We start from the raw sequence: 25,177 nt of genomic DNA on the forward strand, positions 1-25,177 counted from the left end.
CCACCCTCCCCTCATCCCCAACCCCTGCCCCCTAACCCCTGCCCTGTGCCTCCTGCACCCCAACCGGTGCCCCCTCCTGAGCCCCTAACCCCTGCCCTGTGCCCCCTTCCCCCCAACCACTGCCCCTCCTCCTGCCCCCTAACCCCTACACTGTGCCTCCTGCGCCCCATATCCCTGCACCCAACTGCTGCTCCCTCCTGAGCCCCTAACCCCTGCCCTGTGCCCCCTTCCCCCCAACCCCTGCCCCTCCTCCTGCCCCCTAACCCCTACACTGTGCCTCCTGCGCCCCATATCCCTGCACCCAACCACTGCTCCCTCCTGAGCCCCTAACCCCTGCCCTGTGCCCCCTTCCCCCCAACCCCTGCCCCATCTCCTGTGCCCCTAACCCCTGCACCCCCTTCACTCCTACCCCCTGCACCTCCCTCCTGTGCCCCTAACCCCTGCCCCGTGTCCCCTTCACCCCAACCCCTGCCCCTCCTCCTGCGCCCCTAACCCCTGCATCCCCCTCCTGCACCCGCATGGGAAAACTGACCTAGATGCAGTGACGGACCAGCTGGCATTGCTGCTCGCTCCATTCCCCCACTGGACTGCTGCTCCTTTGCCCCACGCACCCCTAGGGAGCTGTGGGGAGGAGCGACGCCAGGGCTCCCTCCCCTGCGTGTGTGTGGAGTGCACTGTCTCTTTAAGAAAGCACTCAGGATCAGGCATCTGCAGGCTTGTTCAGACATAAGCAGCTGCTGCTGGACCCAGAGAGGCAGCAGCACACACAGATTCCCCCTGTCCCTCACCCCAGCTCAGGGGAGACCGGGTACACAGGCGGGGGAGGGGGACACCCCAATATCAGCCCCCACCCTTCGCACAGCAGACAGGAGGATGCTCCCAGTCCGGAGTGGCCAGGGGCTCCAGGGAGAAACGGGGCAGGGGGAACAAGAGCAGCAGCAGCTGCACAAGGCAATGGAGCGGGGGCGGGGTGTGTCTGTGGCTGGGCAGGACACCCCTGCTCTGGAGAAGTCACCTGGTTCGGCTTTTCATCCATCTGCCCCCCTCCAGATGCTGCTGCTCCACCAACCCAGCTGGCTCTCAGCAGGTCAGGCAGGAATCAGGCAAACCCTGCACAGGGTGCCCCCTTTGTCAGGCCGCCGCCCGTACCGCCCAGCTCCTGCTTATGGTCTTACAGTTGCAATACCTAAGTAGTAGATAATGTTTTCGCCCCTCAGCTCACAGAGAGCCGGTACTTATAAAAGCATTTTTGTTTTCTGGCTTTCATATCCATTGGCTTCGTCTGACCACAGTCTAAGGTTCCAAATCTTGAGTTCCTAAGCACCGTTTAAAAGTCTTGTCTACACAAATGCAGCAAAACCCATTTATAATATAGTTGTCCCTAAAGCAAAGCTCAATTTTGTAATGTTCAGTGTGTTCCAAAGGCATTCTAAAGCCAGGTACACAGGTGGGGTCCCATCTCGACTAGAACACAGAACTGGGCTTTGACTATGTTGGAGGACACCCAGGCTTGACTTGGCTATATCTGTAGCATTTCTGTTTTATTGTTTCATAAAGAGCATGGAGCCAAAAGAAACAGTGAGGGTAACTCACCACTGGAATGTGAAGCTTGCTTAGTGGCTTGCCATCCAGCAGGTAGGACCCTGTATAGGTGACATATTCAGCGTAACACTGGGGAGCTTGGGGAGTGATGTAGCAGAGGATTTTCCGCTTCTCTTCAATCTTTTTCCTGATCTGAAGATACTCGAAGTACGGGTTTGATCTGTCACTGTGATAGGGCTCAATGTCGTCCAGTTTTATGGCATCTACAATCGCTGCCAGTGTTTGCTGTATCATCTCTCTCGTCTGCTGGGTGGACGTGTTAATCTGCTGCTGTAGCTGCTGGCTGGAACGCTGGAACCTGCGTTTACGTGGATGTTGGGCTTGAGCATCGTCTTCCTCGGTCACTCGCCCTTTTGCACGTGTGGCAGGGGCAGAAACCGGAGGGAACTCTTTCTCAGAAGGCGCAGTGTTCTGTTTGTTTTGATTGGCCAGCATTTGAGCCCGGTTCCTGGTAATTCGTTGTGGGATCTCTTCTATTTTGGGTGGTTTGGAAACTTCTGCTACTGGTTTTTGTACTGGCTCTATGGTGTCTACTGGAGCAGTCCCTTGGGGTGTGTCTGTCTGGGTGGAAGAGACTTGGCTCCCACTTCGTACTGCAGCAGTGTCTTGCACGATCCCACTCTCAGCAGTGTTCGCTTGTGCCAAGCTGCTTTGAGATCCACTCTCCGCTGCACAGTTTGATGAGGGCAATTCTTCATGGTTTGTTTCTGCCTCTTGTTTCTCTGGCTGAGCAAGCTCCATTGATGCAGTCTGTTGAAAACTCTGTGCCTCGGACTCGTCTAATCTTTTCTCTTCTGGTACATTCAATGCTTCCGAGGTAGCGTCTGGTGCAATCCCTTCCGATTTTTGTTCCTCAGACTGTGGCTCTGGTTCCACAGCCAGTAAGTTACTTGGCTGATTCAGCGGTAGCTCCTCCTGCTCCCTGGAAGCTGCGACAGACGCACTCACGTTGATGACTTCCGGGGCAGCTACTGAGCTTTCTTCAATCGGTGCCACTTCAGTCAGTTCAGCATCCGGAACATCTTTAGCTTGGAGCGGCAATTCCGGCAACGAGAAGGGACCAAGGTCTAAGTCATCTTCTGAGTTTGTGAATGGATCAGGCCACGTTACTGGCTCTTCCAGGTTTACAGGTGCAATGCTACTGTTTTCCAAGTAACTGTTTTCCAGAGTGTTAACAGCCTCTGCCTGAGTTTCTGTTGGCATGCAAGGGGGTTCTGAAGGCATCTCGGGAGTTTCTTCTGGGAGAGGCTTGCAGTTAGTGAAGAAAGTGTCTAGTCTAGTAGGGGACATATAAGGAGCTTGCTCTTCTGCAGTTGCTATTTCTCCTGGAACTGCTTCTTCAGCATCTTCCTTTACTTCATCCAGCCCCGGTTCAGATACCGACAATGGATATGAAATAGGAGAAACTGGGTATGGAGAATCTGTAGAAATAAAGGGCACGGGTGCAGGATGTATTGGGTCCAGTGAACAGAATGGCTTAGGGGATTCAGGGAACCTCTGGGGAGATTTCATTAGAAGTTCCGATCCCACTGACCAGCTGACAGGGTGGTCAGATGGATTACCAATTAAGCTAGGAGGCATGGGAGGATCGGGGTTTCTGGAAGGAGGGTTATCCCAGTCCATATTGTTCTGCTCTGAAATACCTGAACTAAAATGGTTTTCTTCAATAGGTGGTAAAAAGGTAGACTCTGGTGGCAAAATAGAAGCAGTAGCTTGCTGCTCTTCTGTGGTATCCAAAGGCATGCCAAGATCAGGGGGAAGAGCACTTTCGACAGAAGGTGCAAGCAGCTCGTCTCTATGAGAGGGGGAGGATTTTGCTTGTAAACCAGAAAAGATGCTTTCAGATGATTGGACAACATTGCCAACAGGTGCACAATGCAAAGTTTCTACTTTAGGTGATGGAATTCCATAGTCAGATGAATAATACCCTGGAGACATACACTGAAACTTTTCTGGAGGAACAGAAGGAAGAGGGACTTTTTCCTCCATCAAATGCTGCACTGGAGAATCATAATTTGATGTTGCTGGGACACTTTGCTGCCTGAAAAACTTGTCTCCAGCACTGAACTCATCTTCAGGGACCCTTCTTATATCTACAGAGATTGAACGATAAAGGTTTGTGGAGGGTATCGTCCTTGTTGGAGTCTGACTTGGATTGTCAGGGAGTCCACTCGAAGCATTTGCATATCTGTCAAAAAAGGATGGAGAACATGCATTCATGGACATTGTGGATATGGGCAGAGAGTGCTGAGAGTCAGCACAATCAAACATCAAATCTGTGTAATCTTCATTGCTGCATGAAGGAGTTCTTGGTGTCTGCATCACTTCTTCATAGCTTGGACAAGAAACTACAGAAGCTGGAGCTGGAACACCTGTCGGCCTGTTCTGATCTGGCCTGGGAGAAGCAGGTAAAATTTCTTTCAGCTGAGGGCCAGTTATCCAGTCTTTTGAATCTGTCCCCACAGCAGGCTGTGGCTTATTATCTGGTGACAATATGGGAGTCAGTGGACCTAGTTCTTTGAGCTTTTTGTCCTTTAGCTGAGTATCTAGCGCCAGTGGTTTCTTTGTGGTCAAATCCAGACTCCTCTTACGCATCTCTTCAGAGGTTTTAATTTTATCTTTTAATTTGGGATCTCCAGATCTGTGCCTCATCTTCTCCATTTGCTTCATTCTCTCTTTGTGTCTTTTGTGGCGCTCCTCAATTTCCAGGTCTTTTTGGCTCAGCATCCTCTCAAAGCTGGTCATCATTAGATCACCATCACCCAGAAGCTTCTCTCTAGGCCTGTTATCTTTCTTGCTACCATCTTTGGACAATGTTATTTTATCATTTCCATTACTGATCTTTAGAGACTCTGTTTTGTCTTTCTCTTGGTTTTCCTTGAGTTTCTCCTTCAGTTTGGTTTCACTAAATTTGAGGTTCTCCTCCTTTGATTTATCTTTGAATGTGATAACTTGAGGGCTATCCTTGTCTTTAACCACAGACTTCGTCTCATCTTTGTGATGTTTAAAGAATCCATCTGTATGTTTGTCTCTATGCTTTTCCTTTTCATCCTTCCATTTTTCCTTGTGTTTTTCTCTCTTCTTCTTCTCTTTGACTGTGCTGATGGTACTGGAACCATAAGTCTTTTCCTTTTCTGCCTTCTTTGAGAGCTCTCTCTCAGGATCATTTTTATCTTTCTTTTCAGAAAACAAATAGTCAATGTTTTTGTCCAGTTCTTCCTCAACCTCTGCTTTCATGCTGTAGGAAATGCCAAAAGTCTCCCCATCCACAGAGAATTCTTTTTCATATTGACTGGAATCTTTTCTGTTGCTGGAGTCTTTAAATTCATCCATTTTCTCTTTTTTCTCTGTTTTTTCCTTCTTTGCTTTCTCTTTCTCGTGACTTTTCTTTGATGAAGATGAGGAATGCCTGTGCCTCTCCTTCTCCTTGAGTTTGTCTTGCAAGCAGGGCAAAGGAAGAGAATCTTTATACTTTTCCTCAGAGGCATCCATAAGAGAAAGGTTAGAAGACTCAAAGAGGTTGGTTAGTCCTGGTTCTTGTCCTCTGTCTGTGAAGCTATCAGAAGAAATCTCACTTATTTTATCATTGGAGTCATCTCTATATTCATTGAGGGCCTCCTCCTCCAATTTTTCCAACAGGCTCTTCTCTGTCTCTCCTCCTTTTGAAGACTTCTTTTCTTTGGAATGTTCTTTATCCATCTTTTCCTTATGCTTGTTTTTTACCTTCTCTTCGGCAGCATGCTTCTTTTCGCCCTTTTCAGGGAGCTTTTGCTTGTTTTTCTTTTCTTGGGTGGAGTCTACTGAGGTTCTGTCTTTCCTGTCTTTATACTTCTCAGCAGAATCTTTATCCTTCTTCTCTTTGTGTTTTTCAAAGAAACTTTTCTCTTTTTTCTCCTTCCCACCTTCTGCTAATCCTTTATCCTTTTTCTTCTCTTTAGAGTCTTTATCTTTCTGTTTCTCTCCTGAATGTTGCCTGTCAGAAGAGTACTTTCTGTGCTTGTCGGCAAGATAAAGTTCCTTTTCAGCAGCCATGCTATCATCTTTTTCTTGTAGACTGTCCATTCGATGCAATTCACTCCCAATGGCCTCACCAATTTTGAATCCACTTAAGCTGTAGTCATCCTTCTCATCTTCGCTTTCATCTGTGAAGATATCTGCAATGCTGTACCAGCTTTTCTCTTTTCCTTTTTTCTCATCTCTTTTCTCAGAGAAGTCCTCTCTATCTCCAGAGAAGTTTTTCTCTTTCTTCTCTTTGATATAGTCAAAAGAAGTCTTCCTTTCTTTGTCTTTGTTATGCAGATCCTTGTATTTCTCCTTAGTATCTTTTTTCTCTTTAAAGCTTTTATCCAGTTCTTTGTCTTTCTGGTTTTTCTCAGCAACAACTTTTTCATTTTTCTCTTTATCTGCTTCTTTGGATTTCTCCTTATATTTTTCTGGTTTCAGTTTCTCTTTCTTGTCCTTATCAGGAGCATCTTTCTTCTCCTTATCTTTCCCTGAATGGTGCCTTTCCCCACTCTCCACATTTTTTCCACTGAATTCAGGGTCAGATTTCTCCTTGAATAATGTTTCACAACCATATTCTTTAAACTCATCTCGATAGGGCTCCTCTTGTTTAATTTTTATGTCCTTTCGGTCTTTACAGCTATCAGAGGAATCTTTTCTCTCTTTGTTGATTTCACCTGGATCTTTTTCCTTTCTCTCTCTAATGCTTTCTGCAGAATCTTTCCTTTTCTTGTCCTTTTCAGGCAGATAACTAGGAGTGACTTTATGCTTTTCAGTTTGGTCCTTTTTCTTCTCAGGATTTTTGTCGATGCTTTCTCTCTCTCTCTTTTTTAAGAATGTATCCTTTTCGTTGCGTTTTTCATTGTATTCTTTCTTTTCCTTTGTTTTATTCTCCTTTTTCTTGTCTTTAATGTCTATGATAAGTTTTGCCATGCCGTCATTTTTAATCTCCCTGAAGTCTGTTACTGGAGAATCCCAGCTATCCTCGCCTTTGAAATCAAAGGACGAATCAGATGACAAATCAGAAAACCATCTCTCTTGCTGATCATCAGAAAGGCTGAATTTTGTGTCCTCACTTTCCAGCAATTGGCTTTTGTTACTAAACTCATCAAATCCAGGCTCTTCTTTGTAAACTTTTTCTTTTTTACATTTTTCTTTCTCCTCTTTGAAGGTTTTTTCTTTCTCCGATTTAGTAATTTTTTCCTCCTTCAGATCATTCTTCTTTTCAGATTTTGATGGCTTGTCCTTTGATTTTTTCTTTCTCTCCTCCTTGTGTATTCTAGGTTTCTCCTCTTTGGGAGACTTCTCCTTTATGGGTTTCTCTTTACTCGACTTCTCCTCTCTGAAAAATTTGCTGATGTCTTTATTCCCCTCTTTGACTTTTTTTAATGATTTCTCTTCTTTGGAGGCTTTTCCAGTCTCATCTTTAAACAACCACTCCTTCTCCTCCGATTTACTTTTCAGTAGCTTTTCTTCCTTCTTACAGTGTTCTCTCTCATGTTTTAACACTTTTAATTTATTTTCACTTGGACTTTCAGTCTCTATCAAACCCTTGTCAGGCTTTTGCTTAGAGTCCTCATATTCAAAAGAAAAAGTTTTGATTATTTTAATGTCTTGGTTGACCGGGCATTGTCCCTTCTCTTTGTTTTTGTGTTTATGTTTCGTTTTATGCTTTTTAACAATCTTCCCCTCCTTATCCAGCTTTGGAATTGCTCCGTCCACATTGGCATGGAATGAATTCTTCTTCTCAGAGACAGTATTGTGAGAGTTATTTTTCTTTTTGTGCTCCTGCTTCTTTCTAACTGGCTTTAATGACTGTAAGCTCGAATCCTCCGACGTATAGTCTGACTCACTTGTCAGTCTCGTCCTTGTGGAGTCTGATAAGGAACTGACATCTGACCATGCAGGAGAAGATATGGTTTTCCAATTGTCTGTCCTCCAGTGCTTGGAGTGCTGGTCTGTAAGATTAGGGTTATGTTTCTGTGAAGCTAAACTCCCATGAGAAGAGGTGGAAGAGGCAGACAGAGAGTTGAACAAGGAGGATTCCTTTAGCACTAGCCTAGAGTCCTTTACACAGCTAGAGCTTTGCACAGAGTCTCTATCATCCTCCTCACTCTCCAAATTTTCACTCTCTGATTCAGAGGAACAAAATTTGTCATTTTTTTTGCCAAACCGAACCTCTTTGCTCTTTGTCTCCTTTTTCCGCTTCTTTTTCACTTTATTCTTCTCCTTCTGTTGCTTGGTATTGGAGGGTTCTCGAGTCTTGCTGCTGGGCAGTATCGAGTGAGTCGATAGTCTCAGCTTCTCGCCAGTCCCCACAGCTACACTGGTATCCTCTTCGTCCGACGTGTCTGACAGGATGCGATGGGCAGCTTTCTTTGGTGTAATTGTGTTATTTTTAGTATAGGTTTTTACTTCCATTTTGGGTATGGAAATAAAACTGTTTGCTTTAGTCTCTTTCCTGTAATCCTTCTTCAGCAAATGCTTGTCATCGACAGGCGGGACTCTGTCCTGCTCATCATCCTCATCAAATTCATATTCATCCTTTACCGGCGTGATTGTTTTGGGGGGCTCTTGACTCTTGGTCTTATGTTTCAAGCCTTTTTCAAACTCAGAGTCTGTGTTATTGCCATCGACGGAGCTGGAAGGTGCAAATGAAGGGGCGTCCTCCTCCTCCGAGCTCTCTGTGAGGAAAAAAGAGCACAAAGTGTTAGTCCTGTAGGTTGTTTTCAGGAGAAATATGCATTCTTCAGGCCTCCTCTGAAATCCCAAGCTAGCAGTCTCCTTTCCCACACATTGAACACAGCAGACATCTTGGCTGAGTCTAGAGTGAGCTTAACATTCCTTTGGAAAGAATACCCAAGGAGTTTTAAAACTATGCAGGATGCAATTGAAAATAACCCTTTGGGAACACTCGGCGTGAGCACAGTTCTAACACTGGATCCAACACCAGGATTCTCAGGGAGGAGCAGTGGCATGCAGCGCATCTCCTGAACGACCACTAAGAAGCTGCCCATCCAGTACAGGCATTGCAACTATTAGTCAGAACTTTATTACCTCCAAGCTAGACTACAGCCATTTAGTGGAGCACTGTCTGGAAGCTTCCATAAACACAGAGAACAGCACCTTGCTTTCCCAGGGGTAGGCCGTAATGAACCCACAACAGGCGTGCGAGAATTTCTACACTTGCTTCCAGGTGCAAGTAAAAATGCTGGTGACAGTCTTTGAACCCTGGATGATATGGCCCCCAGTTACCTGAGGCCTGGCCTCTCCTCCTAGATCCCCAGTTGTGGTAGGTGGAAACCTCTAGGATGCTTTTAGCTGTAGGCTCCAATGACCGAACTCTCCATGATGAGCAGCAGAGCTCTCTGAGCAAAGGGTGGGTTTTCTAAGCATCTAAACATCTTCACTGTGGACTGACTTGGCTATTGCAGTAGCATGTAGGCGTTTTGGGGCTATTCTAACTTCTGTGCATTTTACTGCTTTTGTGGTAGCAGGTTGCCACTAGGGCGATAGCCCATGATCCCAACACCCACACAGGTCAGCACCTCACCTGTTGAGCTCTCTTCACTAGACGGATAGGTGGTCTTTCCCAGGAGCAGATTCACCATGGTGGGGGAATTAGCGACTTTTAAAGGCGTCTCTCCCTTCCTGTTGCTTTGATGAGGGTTCCCTCCGTAATGTAACAACAATTTTACCACCTAAAAATGAGAAAAACTTCAAAATCTCAGTACGGTTCAGTTTTGAAGGAAGATGTTTCAGTCCCCATCACTTTTGTGGGCTGTTCAGACAGACAAGCAGGAAAGAGGTTAGTCTGAGGTCAGAGCTGGCTGGTCATCCTGCCCTGTCACTCAGTGACATGGGCACAGTGATTGAAATGAGGGACAGAGAAAATGGCAGGACAGATTTATGGGGGGAAATGCAAACCTATATTCTGGTAGCAAGCTCCAGCCTACAATTCCAAGGACTCTGACACAAAGGGGAGAAACTAGCACAAGATTTAATAGCACAGGGGCTGGAGAAAGATTCGCACCTGGGAAGATGCAACATGCTGTCAGTGAACGGAAATGAAATAGCAATTGCCTATACAGATACTACTTGAAGCACAGGAAAATCAAACTCATTGATTTGTAACGAATCACTAAAAAAGGGCTGCTAAATCCAGCAAGAACCAACCTTGAAATGCCCATTATTAGCTGCATCATGCAGCGGGGTGTCGTCATCCAACCCCTTTGTGTTGACTTCCGCACCGGCAGCAAGCAACTGCTTTGCAACATCATAGTAACCCCGGTTACATGCCTCGTGCAATGCTGTCCAGCCTGCAAGCACACAAACACTCATGACGTGGCAACTCATTTTTACTGTCGATCATTATGAACAGTATCACAGTAACCTAAATAGATGCCGCTGGCTGCTAATATGGCAGCTTGCCTGCAGACACGGAGCTCTTCTACCCAGCCAGCACACGGCACAGCAGGACCTGCGTGGCCAAGACCGCCTGCCCAAGACACCAGCAGCTCTGCTTTGGAAAGTAACTTTTCAGTTTGGCAACATAAGGTGCTACAGCCAATTGTCCTGTAGAACTTTCACTCTGCTCAGTGAACTCCAAAAGCAGAGAACATTTCGTGAATGAAATCAAAGGGCGGTTGATACCTCATGGTGCTCTGCTCTCATTAGATTTAATTGTTTCTCTCTCCTCTAACTCTTTGATAGGAGGAACACTGTCACTCAGTCAGGACTGGGGTTTAGAATTCATCTGTTCATACAGTGTAGCCCCTAGTTGAACGCACAGCCTACAGGTTGTCTGCAACATTTCCACAGCAAGCAATTGTAACATCACAAACAGGGCCATGACTTCTGGAAGGGACTAAGTGTGGAAGCAGATGAACTCTGCAGGAACAAAAGCTCCTATTCTCAAACAAACCTCTGAAGAATGAGGGAAAGAAATGGAAAAATTTCTGTCATACATGGGCAGCAGATTGATTTCTAAGCAGAATCTGTTTGGAAGTTTCCCAGCAGGTGTGTACTACCCCTTGGGTATTCTGATAGCACTGGGTGGGCCATTCAGAACCCTCCATTTGTACTATTAAAAAGGGGTATCTGTGAATGAAATTACTCACAACGAAAATGCACCTCAGTAGAACACTGATGTTAAACGTACAGAGATCAAGACTAAGCATATCTACTTATTACATCCAAAAGCTACTTTAAAAGAATGTTATGGTCACAAAGTCAAGCACTCAAAAGCTAGGAAATGCCAGAATTAAGGTAGTCCGTGCAACTTTAATTCAGCCCTCCTGTGTGTATAATTATGATTAAGGGTAAGATTGTGTCATGGAGGTCAAGAATGTCATTGATTCTGTGACCTTCAGAGACCTTGTGACATTTTCCAGCCCTGGTGTGGTGGGCTAGAGCTCCCAGAAGCCGCAGGCCGCTGCCGCAGTTCTGAGCCGCCGGGACGGATCCTGGAGCTCCAAGCCTCCAGAGGTGAGGAGTGTTGGACCTCTCCCTTCCGCAGTGGGGCTCAAGCTCTCTTACTCCTCTCCCCCTCACTCAGGCTTCAGCCCTCCCCACCGTCAGCACCATTTTGTCACAGTTATTTTTAGTAAAAGTCAGGGACAGGTCATGGGCTTCCGTGAATTTCTGTTTATTGCATATGAGACAGACAGGTTCCTCCTCCACGCTGCCTGGGCACCAGCAGAGGGAATACTGAGAGCACGGAGAAACAGACTCCCAGTTCTCAGTTCTGGTGCCACAGTTGACTCCCAAAAGCTTGAAGGAGCAATTGCAGGAAAAGTCCTGCTCCACCTCTGCAATCCTGGGATGGAGCATGCTCAGTACAGATGGAATAGTCTCAGAATTCAGCGGCCAAACTCTAATCAGTCTCTACTGAGCATGTGCAAATTGAGATTTTTGAGACTAATAACATGGCCTAACTTGGGAATTTTTACATAGGGGTAGCAAAACGTTTTTCAGCATGTGCAAAATAATGTATTTTCCCAAATCTCATTCTTAAAAACAGCTGAACTTAAAATAAAAACAAAACAAAAAACAAAACCCAACCTAAGGCAAACACCTGACATGGAAAATTTCAGCACAAATGGTTCTAATTTGATTAAGTTATAATAAGTAACTGAAAACAGGATCTTATAATAGAAAGTGTTGGGGAAGCTTAACTACAGGCGTTCTTACAAGCTCTACCTATAATCCCAGGGGTACCCACACTTCACCTGTCTGAGGGCTTTGCTGGGTCACACTGAATGATTATAAATGAAGCAAATCACTGCACCTGCCCTCATCTTTCATGAGGATCTAAGACTTGCAAGAACTACAGATCCCAGTCTGCAATGCTCCATCCTCGTCTGGATGGATATTGCTCAGACCAAAATGAAGCACCTCATGCTGAGACTCTCCATTCCATTGCACCGCCCTAAGCTCATGGTTCATGCCAAAGGCGTAAGTGCCTGGGATTAGAAAAATATCCTATGCACAGGTCATTCTATAACTGTCCATTAGTGTTCCGTTAGCGGCCATGACGGTGTCTGGGACAGGCCACTATCAATCTCGAGATGAAATACCGGGGTGACTCTTGGTCTCATTGACCTGGCTATTCCTATATTTATTAAAGGCACAACCAAAACCGCTGACTGCACTTTGGGCTCCTGGCTTATGAATATTGATCACTGAACTGCAGCTGGACTTGCTACCTGCGAAGTCTTTAACGTTGACATCTGCGCCCTCAATGATGAGTTCCTTGATGCGCCGGGCATCTCCTCGGATGGCAGCTCTATGCAGCCGAGTCTCTCCACGCTCATTTCTCTTATTTACTTTATCTTTGGTTTTGGAGGCAGAGTTAGGAGTTCCCTTCTGACACACTGTAGACTGAGAGGGATGCTTTGGTGTTGTATCTACTGCATGGAGAAAAGAAATACAGTGAAGAACTGCAATTCGAAGGAAAACCAGAGCCCTCAGAGGGAGCTGTTGCAATACTTTTAATCCAGCAGCTGCACTGAAGCACTGGCTGCAAGGCACTCAGAGGTAACTGATCCTCTGAACCAGATGTGGAGACAGAGGAAAGCCTGCGTATGTATAATACAGATATAAATTGTAGGCTGCGCTGAAGCACAGACTGGAGAAGGGTGTAGTAACCCTTGTACAGATTATAGACAACCCTATGATTTCAGAGAGGGCAAAGTGTCTCCTCGTACCCAAAAGTCTTACTTCCAAAGGAAGTGACAAAATAACCTTCCCCATGTGCATGTGAGGGGCTAACTGCCTGGAAGGATAGTGCACATACTTCTCGGGAGAAGCCCTGAATATTCGGAAATTCACTTACTATCAAGTGAGAGTGACTTGAAACTAGATTCACATTAAGAATGACAGCAACAAAAATAAGGTCCCTAGATACTCCACCGTTCTGTATATAAGACAGAAGGATACATAGACAGATCATATAACACATATAAAACCCCACAGGAGACCATATTGGCAACTGATACTTACTACAGTATATTGAAATATTAATTCCATGTTAAAAACATTTACTACATTATATCTAAAATTACAATACACCATGGTTAGCAGAGTCTAGTTCTTTTACATAAGAAGGAGCATTTAAGAATCCCAGAGATAATCATGTTCTTCCTTTTACTCACAAAAACATCTTATTACTCAATCAACATATTAACCTAGCAGAAAACTTGGAGCTCTGACATATGCTAATGCTCCCGGTAACTAAATTAGTTCTGAGATCTTTAGTGCTAACTAAACAGCATCTAATGTCTTCTGCACCTATCCATCCAACATTATATTATCATTTCAGAATGCAATAAAGGGACATTTGCCTAAATTGGGGTAGGGAGCTGTCGCTTGCATTAAATGATATTAGGTGAAGATGGAATATTTGGCAGGAGTGAAGCATTTGCACCCCTTAAATTCATTTCCAGACTCTCATACTGTAGTCTGGAGGCAGAAGAATTATGCTACCAACATTATAAAACATGTCCTGGGTGCCAGGTAGACACCACTGATCCACATGCTCACCCATGTCTATTTTGTGACCATGGTTGTTGTTTACGAATAAGCAGAAGCATACCAAGTCCCATTAAATATGAGCTCAGACTCATCCACCCACGCCTCACTTTCAGCTCTCACCTGGGCTATTTGCAGATTCTTCTGCTGTCATCTGCATAAGAAGGGCGACTTGCTGGCGCTCAGAGAGTGGGTAACCAGCCCTGATTCCTGACAGCCCCATTCCAAACAGCAAGCCAGGCTTCCTAGTGGCAGGCTCCTTTTTAATCCTCTTCCGCTCTGGACCCTGCTTTTCTGTGATGCAATCAGAGACAGAAAGGGAAGGGGAAGGTTTCATGCTACGGACATTTCCACAACTGAAATTCACAATCATTTTTCAGACAAGTGCTAATAATAGCTTTCCCCATTCATGTCAGTCGTCATCTTCGTGTGGCGTATGTAAATGTAGAGCAACAACTATCATTTTACATTGAGATGGTTAAGCCGGATCATTGTGTCTGATAACTCATGTCAGTGTCTTACAGAGTATAATGAAACCACTGGTGAAAAAACCTGGGTTAGAAACACTGGCCTTTGCCAGCACTGATGCTCTTGGACAGATACCCTCATTCAGACCCGTTAAAAACCATGGCACTGAAGCACACACCTCACTGGCTGCTGGAGAGCCCTGCAACACCTCCGTACAGTGGAATATTGCCGAGTGGGGAACCTTACCTCAGCATTGCCTGCCGTAGGTCACTTTGCTGGCAGTTTGGCCGTTTCCTAACCGTTTTGTTGTTGTTTAGATTCTCTTTTCCCCCACCCTCCCTAAACAGCAGCACAGGAGGGGGAGAGAATGAACGCACACAGAGGCCAACTCTCAGTACTGTACCTTCCATCTTGCTTCTAGGAACCTCCATTTCATGCCATGGTGCTTCGAGGAGCGTACCAGCCTTATACCACCACAGCATGGACTGAACTGGAGGCATCTAAAAGCAGCAACAGAAAGTGCTAACAAGATACATTGTAACAGCTCTGAAATGTCGCCATCTCATCCCCTTCAGCTAGGGTAGGTCCTGTACTCATCACCAGAACCGTTACAAAATATCCTGTCAATCCCCATGATACAGCCTGTGTAAGACACTGCCTGGAGGATGCCCTCCTTCCAATGTTACTGTCAGTTTCCCTGGGTGACTTCCCATTTACAGCATGTTCCTACATCACCTCCGGTACATTCTTGTCCTGAAGTGCTTATTCAGCTGGGTCCCTTCCCCGACCTACCTCTGTGGAACCAACAAATAGGGAGGGAAGAAACTCTGCAGAACAGTGTTTTGCTCCCAGTAACTAACTGGTCTAGCTGCAGACAACTCCTGCTGGGAGGAATGAGGGTGCTGCCCAGAGCCCATGTTTGTTTGTGACCTACAATGTGTGCAGGAACAACGCTAAACCCAGGCCTCCTCCCACATCGCCCATCACTGCTCTCACCAGCAAGCGTTACATCCTAGAGATAGCCAGTGAGAACTAGACTCTAAAAGCATGATGGGATTTGCTACCTCACTCTTGCTTCTTTCAGCTCATATGTACACTGCACCTTCCTGAATATACAGCTTCTCTTCAGCAGTTTTCTGATTTCCCCTTAGGAAACACTGATCTTTTCCCCGTACACCCAGAATTAACCCTTACTCCTGTTCACTTCCCCGGCCTGTACTGACACTCCCGTTAGCAGAACTCTAAGATGGCACAAGTCTGACAATGTGCTCTCTGTTGGGTCTGCAGTGCAGCATGCAAGGCACTGCAAGTCCCTCAGACAGGGGGGTGGGGGAGGTTGACTTTATAATCTCAATGTGACAGCTTAAGAAATAAAAATTAGGTTTGTCTGGCCGAGATGTCCCAGCTGATTTTATTTAATTTCTGTCAAAAAATAATAAAATAGTAATAAAATAGATAACAACAGAAAGAGACACCAATTCCACTGAGAGAAATACTAAAATAAACTCCCACAAAACCAAAGCAAACTCCAGCACTGTCCTAGATGCACAGTGCGAGAACAAAAACACAAGGTAAAGAGGAGACGACAGAGACTCTCCACACATCCCTATAAACAATCCAAACATTAACGTACTGCAGTGATGTAAAACGAATTCTAAAAAGTGTTGTACATGTATGATCCAAGGCCTTGGCTACACTCAGGACTTCCCAGAGCTGCCACGGCAGAGCTGGGCAGCGCAAGTGTAGGCAGCGCTGTATGTACTCCACCTCTCCAAGGGGAATAGCTTGCAGCGCTGCAGGCTCTGATTACACTGGTGCTTTACAGAGCTGTACTCGCTGCGCTGGGGGGGGGGGGGGGGGGGCGCGTTTTCACACCCCTGAGCGCAGCAAGTTGCAGCGCTGTACAGCGCCAGTGTAGCCAAGGCCTAAGCTGAATTCTGAAAGACCAATAAAGGGCCACTTATAGAAAAAGCAGATAACATCTATCAAATAACTGGTGGATGCGGACGAACGGTTCCCACAGCTGTATCCTCACAAACCGTTCTATAATTTTATGTTGAATTCCTGCTAGTGAGATTCTGCTTCAGAGATCTGAGCATTGAAAAAGTGCTTAGTTGCACTGTAGTCTTGAAATAAAAATGTAAAGCCCCTGATGAATTGCCCACAGCTTTGCTGGCTAAATAGAACCTGCACTATTTAACTGATCGTATTCACTTCTCAAAGGAGCAAGCGGGGTGGGGGGTGGGGGGAAGGGAGTCTTTTTAAGTACGGAAATACCCTTCTTAACTCTTGCAGTTGGCTGGACAGCAATTCCCCGGGAGGCAGTGCTAGCCAGTAGGGGATAACCTTGCAGAAGTTGTAGTGTAATCTGAGGGGGGTGGCGGGTGTCTAACATAGCAAGTCGGGAAGTATCCTGTTCCCCCTACAGATCTACCTCAGCACCTTTATTTAAATGTAATAGTTTTAAAATACTTTGAAACTTCACCCTTGTCCAGCTCTCTGCCAGCTGACCCTCCAAGGATCTTAGCATTGTAGTTTATTATGAGATTTCCCTCCCACCCAACAAGCTTTATGAGGGTTGCTAAAACCCTCAAAAACAAGGTTTTCAAACCATTAAGTGGTCTGCAATTCCGTGTAAGAAACCTGGGTCCAGGTGGTTACTCAACAGGCCAGAAAAGAATGGAGATATTACAGTGTCCTGCCCAGTCCTCTTTGGCCACAGGGACGGAGTTGGAGATGCAGACTCTTGAAGCAGAGAGTCAAAAGCAGGAAGTGGGAGTCAAAGTGGGTCTCCAGTGGAATAGCTGAGAGACTTACACATAGCGGTTTGTAGTATCTGTATCAAATATTTTCTATGGATTGGATTTGTACAATTCGAGTAGTGTTATCATTAGTGAGAGCCTAGGCCAGCCTTCCAATATGCCCAGAGAGTGCAGGGTCAAGCTTTTTGCGTAAGCTCTCGTGAGACTATGCAGCCTTCCCTGCCCAGCTTTGCCAATGCACTTCCCTCCTAACCCGAGCAGACCACCATATTTAACTCTTCCTAACTATTCTGTGACTTTTGGATAGGAACAATGGCCACATCAGACTAGAGTGAGATCCCCAAAATTATCCATCAGTGTGAACTCAGGCCTCTAGTGCAGATGGAATGCTAGTTCTCTAACCCATCATGTTGCCCGAGATCTGTTTGTCTTGTTTAGATTTAAAAGGATACTGTCAACTTAATCTAGGCAACTTCCAAAAGCAAGTTACAAGTAGTTTTTCTTGGGACACTGCCTCAAGTCCCTTTGCTGATTTTTGTGGTTTTACAATCACATTTTCCTGCCTGTAAAGTCTCGTTCTCTCTCCTCTGTTGCTATATAAACCAGTCACAAAAACAACAAGGGAAACTGATTGGCCAGCTAACCTGTAAGGGAAATGAGTGAAAATAACTAGGCAAAAGCAAATAAACTGGAAAAATACAGAAATATTTTCTAATCTTTTTTTTCAGTTACAGCCATATTAAGTGTCCCTTACAACAATAGTAGATGAAAAAATGTGATTTGTATGTTGGCATGTTCCTTTAAATTAAGAAGTTGCCACATAGTACCTGAACCAAACGGGCACATCTTTGACAGACTCAAACACAACCATATGTTCCTCACTCATGCTGTGTTGAGAGTTATGAATCAATTAGAAATTGAGACATTTCTCTTATTTTTTAACTTTGCTGTCTGACCCAGTGTAACACCAACCCACAATCACTGAATGTCCAAAAAAATGGTCATTAATAAACTGGGGTTCCCAGCAAATCAATATGAAGCGTTTGTAGTGGCTGGAGGAATGGATCACCTGTCTTGCGTTCATCACAAACTTTACAAGTTCAGATTTAAATACAAAATCATCTGTTTAAGTTCTCCACTTTCTAACTGGGCTATGTTCAGATACTGACTAACTACTGATTTCTCTCTATGTAGCTCAACAACATTTTGATCCACTCAAACACAGAGGAGACCGTTGCATCACTAATGCTGTGTATGCCAGTGTACTTCTAGTGGTGGTGATCCAAGAATAACCTATGTTACATAACATGATTCCCTGTAATGTATCCTAAGACAAATTAGATTGTTTATCTAGAGGGTTCCAAGGGATTCTGCAAATGGAAAACTGTTGAAAAACTGAAAGGTTTTTAGATTATAAATTATTACTAAAATTACCTTGCTAACCCCAGGGCTTGGCATATTCCAGGTGCAAAGTTTGCTACTAGCAAGGGATGCACTGGAAACCTTTGGTGCAAAAATGATTAACATTAGAATTATACTGCAAGCAGTAACTAGGAGATAAGAGGTTAGGCTTTTCACACCACCCTGGAAACAGCTATAAATGTCAAACCAATGCAATCAGTTCCAGCCTGTTTGGATTCTGACCATCAGGCCATACTAAAGCATTGAGATCAATCCACAAAGCAAAACAATTATCAAGACTGTCGTATCTATCTAACCCATCCCACCGGGTCTACACATCACAACACATATGCTCTTTTGGAGCGTCACAAAAGAGAATGATGCATATTGCATGGCAATTAGCAAATGGATGAAATTTGTAGTTTAAGTGCTGCTCATTATTAAATATGTCCAACCAGTCTAATACTCTTCCCAATAGTAATGGTGAAAGCAGAGCCCACGTTGACTGGAAGGAGAAGTCTCAGAAAAGAGTCTGAACACGTATGTAAGGAACATGTTTTCTCAGCATGGAGTCTTTGGAGTGACAGCTTAACCAGAGAGATGAGCTGCAGGTGATTTAAGTGGTAAAATGTCATAACTGTCCATTCAACTATCACTTCCTTATGGAACAAACTACCTAGACACAACTGAAGAAGCAAAGTAAACCAGACCCGCTCTGTCATTACAGACAGCTATTCTCTTCTATGATAACAGACTATTTAGGAGTTCCTAGGAAGATGCAAGATGGTTTTCAGCTCTCAAGAGCAGTTCCTGAGAAGACAGTCTCCAAGCTGGGACGGCGCAGTGAGCTGGTGAGGAGGAAGCAACACCCAGGAGTGTTTGACAAGCTCGTGTGGCCATCTATATATCAGAAGATTTGGTAAAAACACACCTGCTTCTAGTTTTTAAGGGGACATTATAAAGTTGCTTAGATTATGAGAAATACTGTGATGGAATTCTTTAAAGATGCAATCTGAGCTAGAGATTTCTGTATGTCTGCAGTTTCTGTACCTAGAGATTTCTGTCCTGACTATGTTATAAAGGAGTTGTTCTAGGTCACGTATGCATATCGGACACAACAGCAGAGAGATTTCTAAATCTTTACTCCTTCAGACAAAGTTTTCAAGTGGTTTTGTTTGGGTTTTTTAGTGGAGAATGCTGATCTGACAGCCCTAGAAATGAGTCTTCCATTCTATCCTCAGAATAGGAGAAAAACCATGAGCATCAGTGGCGTAAGCTTCCTCTGTGCCAACGTCCCTCAAGCTTGACCAAGAAGGATAAAACTCCCAGAAGTGACCATCCTCCTAACCCTGCAGACTCTGCTGAATGCAACAATGGTGCTAACTTGTACAGCACTTTTTGTGAGAGGGACACCTGAAACCAACCGCTCATTTCACACAAACTACTCAGCAGCAAGCACTGACACCTTCATGATGCCCCTGGTTTCTGCTGGCCCAGGGAACAAGAGACCAGGCCTGGGAACTGAGCCAGCCCCTCTCTGAGCATGGACTACAGGGTCACCTATCTGGCTGAAATTATAGTTTTTACATGCAAAGTTGGTATTGCATCAAATATGACACAAAAGGTTGAAGTGGTTCTGGGTCGGATTCAGTGAATTTCCTAATGACTCCAGCTGGTATGAGACAGGCCACGCAGGACTTTCCTCACTCCATCATTTTAATTAAGTAAACTGTTCCTGATAGAGAGTCATTCTTTGCTCTCACTGTATTATCTTTTCATTCAGCTTGCACTGCAAAGTGGAGGGGCTTGGACAAACAAACAAAGAAGATTGCCCAGCTTCACTGTAGCTAGGAAGCGTTTCTGTATTCTAGGAACACAGGATCTGCCATACTGCAACTGACCAACAGCCCTTTTGCTTGAGGCTGGACGACACTTGGAGCCTCAGAGTAAGGCATAAGCTCTCTCTAAGTGCACTTCATTTTTCTTGACTCCTGCCATCAGATTATGCCCTGAAACACTAGGGTTAACAGGCGTCATGCTATCTTAGTTAGTGTGTAACTGCAGATATCATTCCTGTTCTTACTGTATTGCCCTTTTATGAATCATGAGCTGTTTACTTCAATTATAGCCTGTGGTAACTAGCTCTACAGGTTGGTTATACATTATATAAGAAAGTATTTCCTTACATCAGTTTTAAGTTTGTCGTCTATTTATTTCATTGTCCCTTGGTCCTTGCATTATGGCAAAGGGTACCCGGGGCATTGACTGGGGTACTGGCTTCTCTGCCAGTCAGGGCATACACCTCTGTCCTATCCTCCCATTTTCCTTTTCGAAATGAACAGTCTCAAACTTTTACACTCTCCTGGTATGGGGAGCCTCACTCCTGATGTCTCTATTCATGTATTACCCTCATCTGCATTTTTTCTACTTCTGGTAGATCTTTTTGGAGGGGCTAAACCGGATAAATCAGGTTATTCAATTTTGCTTTTTCATTGAAAAGTTTAATTTTGATCAAAGTGGATTCACAAACTCTGTAAGTGCGCAAAACACAGAGAGGCCATTTGGTGCAGTTCAAGGCCTTACATATCCCCAAAAGAGCCAAATAAATTAGATAGCCTTGGCATACTTGTAAAACAATAGAGCATGCATCAAAAACAAGGGCAGAGTTGGAGCTTGTCCTTCAGTTCAAACCTCAACGCTGCTGTGTGAGTGACAAGACAGATCTGCTTTCACAAAAAAGCTACCAGCTGAGAGAGACAGATGCATTGTTTGGCCATGACTCTGCACTGAGAAAATGTCGGAGCTGACCCAACAAACAACACCTCAGTCTTTCCTTGAGACGTTACCACCATTTCAGAACCCAGCATGAGCGAAGATTGTACAGAGCTCTTTCCATTCAGTGTTCCTGCACAATCGGTTTGTATTTGTTTGCTACCACGTTGCCCAATTACCTAGCTCTGTCCGGTTCTTAGCCTTGATTTAACTAAATAGTTCGTGTTGTCAGCACAACTTTTTCTATTCATCCTGTCTTCTAAGTCACTGTTAAATATATTGAATGCTGCTCCTAGTACTCACCACTAGGGTGCACTACTAACAACCTTTACTGGGCATTTTCTTCTACTCTTTCCCCTCTTATCTACATGGCAAGACTTAGCCTTTTGGCATGGGTGAGGGGTAGTTGTGCAGCTTCCTCTTCCAATCCTTTGCTGAAAACATCTATCTCCACACCATCCACCAGAGAAGGGCACCATTCTTTGCACCCATGCCATCCACACGTGGTGAAACATCTGTGCTTGATGATTATTCTGCTATCCCTGACCGCATGCATCTTGATTCCCTGACAAAAGTATTATGTTTCAAAAATGGCTGTTCCATATCAAGGAGTCTCTCCCCTTACAATAAACCCTGCATTTTATGTACAAACTCAGGAAATGTAGGTGCTGAAGGAGAATTCCACTTTAATTAGACTAAAACCACATGTCATTCTCCCTGACAGTAGTGACAAAGCTGAAGGATCAAATCAAATCAGATCATTGAAAAGTGGATGGTTTCTCTATGGCTTGAAGTAAAATTAAAAATAAACTTACACCTAGATTTGGCCATGAGCTAAGGCTCCTAAGCAGTTTATCCTTCCTAGTGTGAACACATTACAGGGCTTCCCATTCCCACTGCTCAGGTGCCCTGCGGCAGCTGCCTTTCTCAATGGGTCGATATTTTCACACAAGCCCTTGGCCTCCAAGATTAACAGAACCCACTGCAGCATGGCCAACAATCTATCATAGAGCCACCGCAGCAGGCAAGTCTTTTTCATGACTCGCAAGCTCTGCATTTTGTTCCTGATTGGCCTTCACAGCCGTAATTCAAATGCAGACTCGGCAAATCACATTTCACCTGGAAACATCAGCGCTGTAAAAAAATCAGGGTTTGTCTACTCAGCATGCTCTGTTGTGCAAGGAAAGCCACATCTATATCCCTTAGGTACCATAACCATGGTCCAGCTTTGTTGCCACAGACATAATAGAGGGCACTGATGGGGTCATGTTGAGTGACATCTCACCCAACAGCTCTGTGTCACAGCTATAAAATACGACCAAAGCAATGTAGAAGGGCTGTGGGTCTTCAAGGGCTATTTTGTGGGTGTGCATGCAGAAGGAGTTTATAATTAGAACAGGAATGCTTTCATTAATATTACTCGGCTGTTTCTGGGCTGTCAGAATGAGCACGCAATTTGCAAAAATGCTTGCAAAGTTTGACTGAAAATGCTAAATTCTTACTAATTCTGCAATGGCAGAAATCTCCTCCTCCACAGAACACTTAACAGTAAAAGTGTGCGATTGACAAGGATAAAAATAAACCTAAAAACGACTGCTGCGCTCTTGCTTTCACTTGCTGCAGTAAGGATTTGATGTAGCTAACTGCATTACTTGGGGATGCTGGGCTTACATCCTTCACAGGAAGGAAATCATCTTGTGATTAAAGCACAAGCCTGGGAGTTGGGAGACCTAGGATTTATCACCAGATCTGTCGCTCACCTGCTGTGTGACCATGGCAAAATCACTTCACTGCCCATGCCTCAGTTTCCCCAACTGTTCAAGGAGCAAACCCCATCCCAATGCATTCAGGCTTACTCATTAATGTCTGCAGTGGCACAACCTCCTCAAGATGAGGAAAGGTGGTAGAGAAATGCACAGTACTATGATCAGATGCTGATTGCTGCAGCACAGAGGTTCATCGGAGCTTTTTCCGCATTTGAGAGGAAGTATAGGAAATAGGCCAGAGGTTGCATTTCCTGTGCTGACTGCGTAAGGAGAAGGGGGGAGCTTTTGCTAGGGTTAATGCCATTCACGTCTGAGAGCTGTGAGCTGGCTCCCAGGCACAAGCAGAGCTACAATTGTGGACACGCGGGGGTGGGGGAGTGGGGTGGGGGGGAGAATGTACTGACCCTCCGAGCTGCATATGATAAACTTCAAAAGTTAGAGAGCCGGGTGCACCTGCCAGGGGTTGGAGCTTCTGCCCTGCAGCAGGTGGTGGGGCCTCCCACAGAGTAGAAGCCATTAGACTCCCTTCCCCTCTGGGCAGAAGCCCCTAGCGCCACCACCCCACTGCAGGGCAAAAGCACCAAGCCCCTTCCCCCTAGTCTTGTAGGCGGAGAATGGGGGGAATATGGAGGGCTTTGCAAGCCGCATTTTTACTGTAAAAGAGCCCCATGTGGCTCGGGAGCCACAGTTTGGCCCTGTTATAGTAGCTGTGATCAGGGTTAGATGATGCAGCAAAAACACTTGTGTCTTGGCTACAATACAGCTTCCACTCTCACTGCCACTGCAGAATCATGCTGACATGCGTTCACAGTGTAGGCAAGACGGCAGTTTACAATCTCTCTGGTTGCTGTGCCCAACCAAGGCAAACGTACCATGAAGCAAGAATGAATACAGCACAGAAGACTTCAAAGGTACCTCTCCCAAGACAGCTAGACTAACCTGGAATGAGATCGTAAATGTGGTTGTCAGAAGAAAGCACTGTTCAGAAACACAGTTTTACAAGATACAGGTTTTTAACTAGCTGCCTGGATTGCTTATCTGAAATGCAGATTATTAAGAATTTAAATACACTGAAATCTAACGTAAATGCAGAACTAAATCCTCACATTGCTCAAACACACTGACTTCAACTGACAAGCAAAATGAAAGTGCCAACGTAAAAACCATTACACACATTAAAGTTCTTTTTAGTCTGGGCATTTAAACTCTTCCCAGCCAGAAGCTACTGCCACGGAAAACAATGCACAACACACATCAGCCTCTCTCATCAGACATCCCCATTGCGTTGAGTCAAAGGGTTAAGTCTGTTTGCTGCTGCCCAGAAGAGTTTTGGCAAACTGAACTGAGTGCAGAAGTGAGACCCATAGGGTGGCCTGAAACCAAATATGTAAACAGGAAGAACAGAAATGGAGGAGGGGAAAGCTGATTAGAAAGGATACAGGATGTGCTGCTACCCTCTTGCAGTTTGGTTTCAAATTCTGAATCTAAGCAAGAAAGTTTAACTTCAAAAAAGTTCAGTTTACCATAGTGATAAATGAAGCAACGGACAAAGGCTTTGAACTGGCCTTCCTGCTCCAGACCTGCCTAGACATAACAGGGCTACAACAACTGTGTTTTTTATTTAACTGCTCCAAACACAGAAAACCTTTACTCAAGGTTTGCATAATTTCACTCTACAGTAGTTTCTGCAAATGCCTCTATCACTTGGTGAAATGCTAGTTTGTAAATCTTTACAGTAATATCAGTGAATGAAGAGCAAGACTTGCACTTGGCATCTATTGCAGTAAACAAGGAGGAAGATTATGTTACACTAACATGCCTTAGCAAGGGAGTGCTCGGAAAGTAAGTCCTTTTCGATGGGATTGCACCAATACTACCATCCTCTTTCACAACCTTAACAAAGATCCAGACGTGTTTCAGTTTGTTTTCCAGATGTGAAGGAGGCATGAGCTGACGCAGAGCGTGTACAGTGGAGTGCAGAAAACAAGAAAGGAAGTGGTGGCACTGAGAATCCTAATGCTTATCATTAATACAAAATCTAATTTACAGAGGAATTGCAATACGACCAACTTAAAAACCCACCACTAAGAGAGAGAGAGAGAAAGAAGTTTGTAATTAAAATTGCTACCCCACTAATAGCGAAGCATATTTAGCCAAATCCCACCTTCCATTCACCTATGTTTGAAGAAGCTCATTTGCTCCTTGCTTTAACTTTCTATGAATCTATAGAACAAAACCTTGATCCTCTCTTGCTATTTTATTCAATTCAAGGATGCAGTGTCTCCTGATGCAGAGACTGAACTCACACCGACATAAAAGGGAGCTAGACACAGAAACAGGAAGAATTCAGAACCTGAATACAGCTATGCCTGC

The 25,177-nt window shown here is 44.7% G+C and overlaps 1 protein-coding gene across 12 annotated transcripts in view; it reads right to left on the reverse strand.

Annotated features, from left to right (window-relative positions):
• The window catches only part of ANKRD11 (ankyrin repeat domain containing 11), a 211,996-nt gene that overhangs the window by 7,335 nt on the left and 179,484 nt on the right, over positions 1-25,177 (reverse strand). For 10 of the 12 annotated variants that reach the window (XR_010592680.1, XR_010592678.1, XR_010592679.1 and 7 more), the window contains 5 exons: positions 13,759-13,929; positions 12,312-12,515; positions 9,781-9,923; positions 9,158-9,305; positions 1,594-8,288 (listed from right to left, as the gene is read on the reverse strand). Coding sequence is in view for 9 of the 12 variants with exons in the window: in XM_065567657.1 (XP_065423729.1) it covers positions 1,594-8,288; positions 9,158-9,305; positions 9,781-9,923; positions 12,312-12,515; positions 13,759-13,929 (7,361 nt within the window). In the remaining 3 variants the exon portion in view is untranslated. Of the gene's footprint in view, positions 1-1,593; positions 8,289-9,157; positions 9,306-9,780; positions 9,924-12,311; positions 12,516-13,758; positions 13,930-14,506; positions 14,604-25,177 lie in introns of all 12 variants that reach the window. The other 2 variants (XM_065567655.1, XM_065567656.1) reach the window with 1 other exon arrangement.

Source organism: Chrysemys picta, chromosome 14 (assembly GCF_011386835.1).
Source record: "Chrysemys picta bellii isolate R12L10 chromosome 14, ASM1138683v2, whole genome shotgun sequence".
NCBI lineage: Eukaryota > Metazoa > Chordata > Testudines > Emydidae > Chrysemys > Chrysemys picta.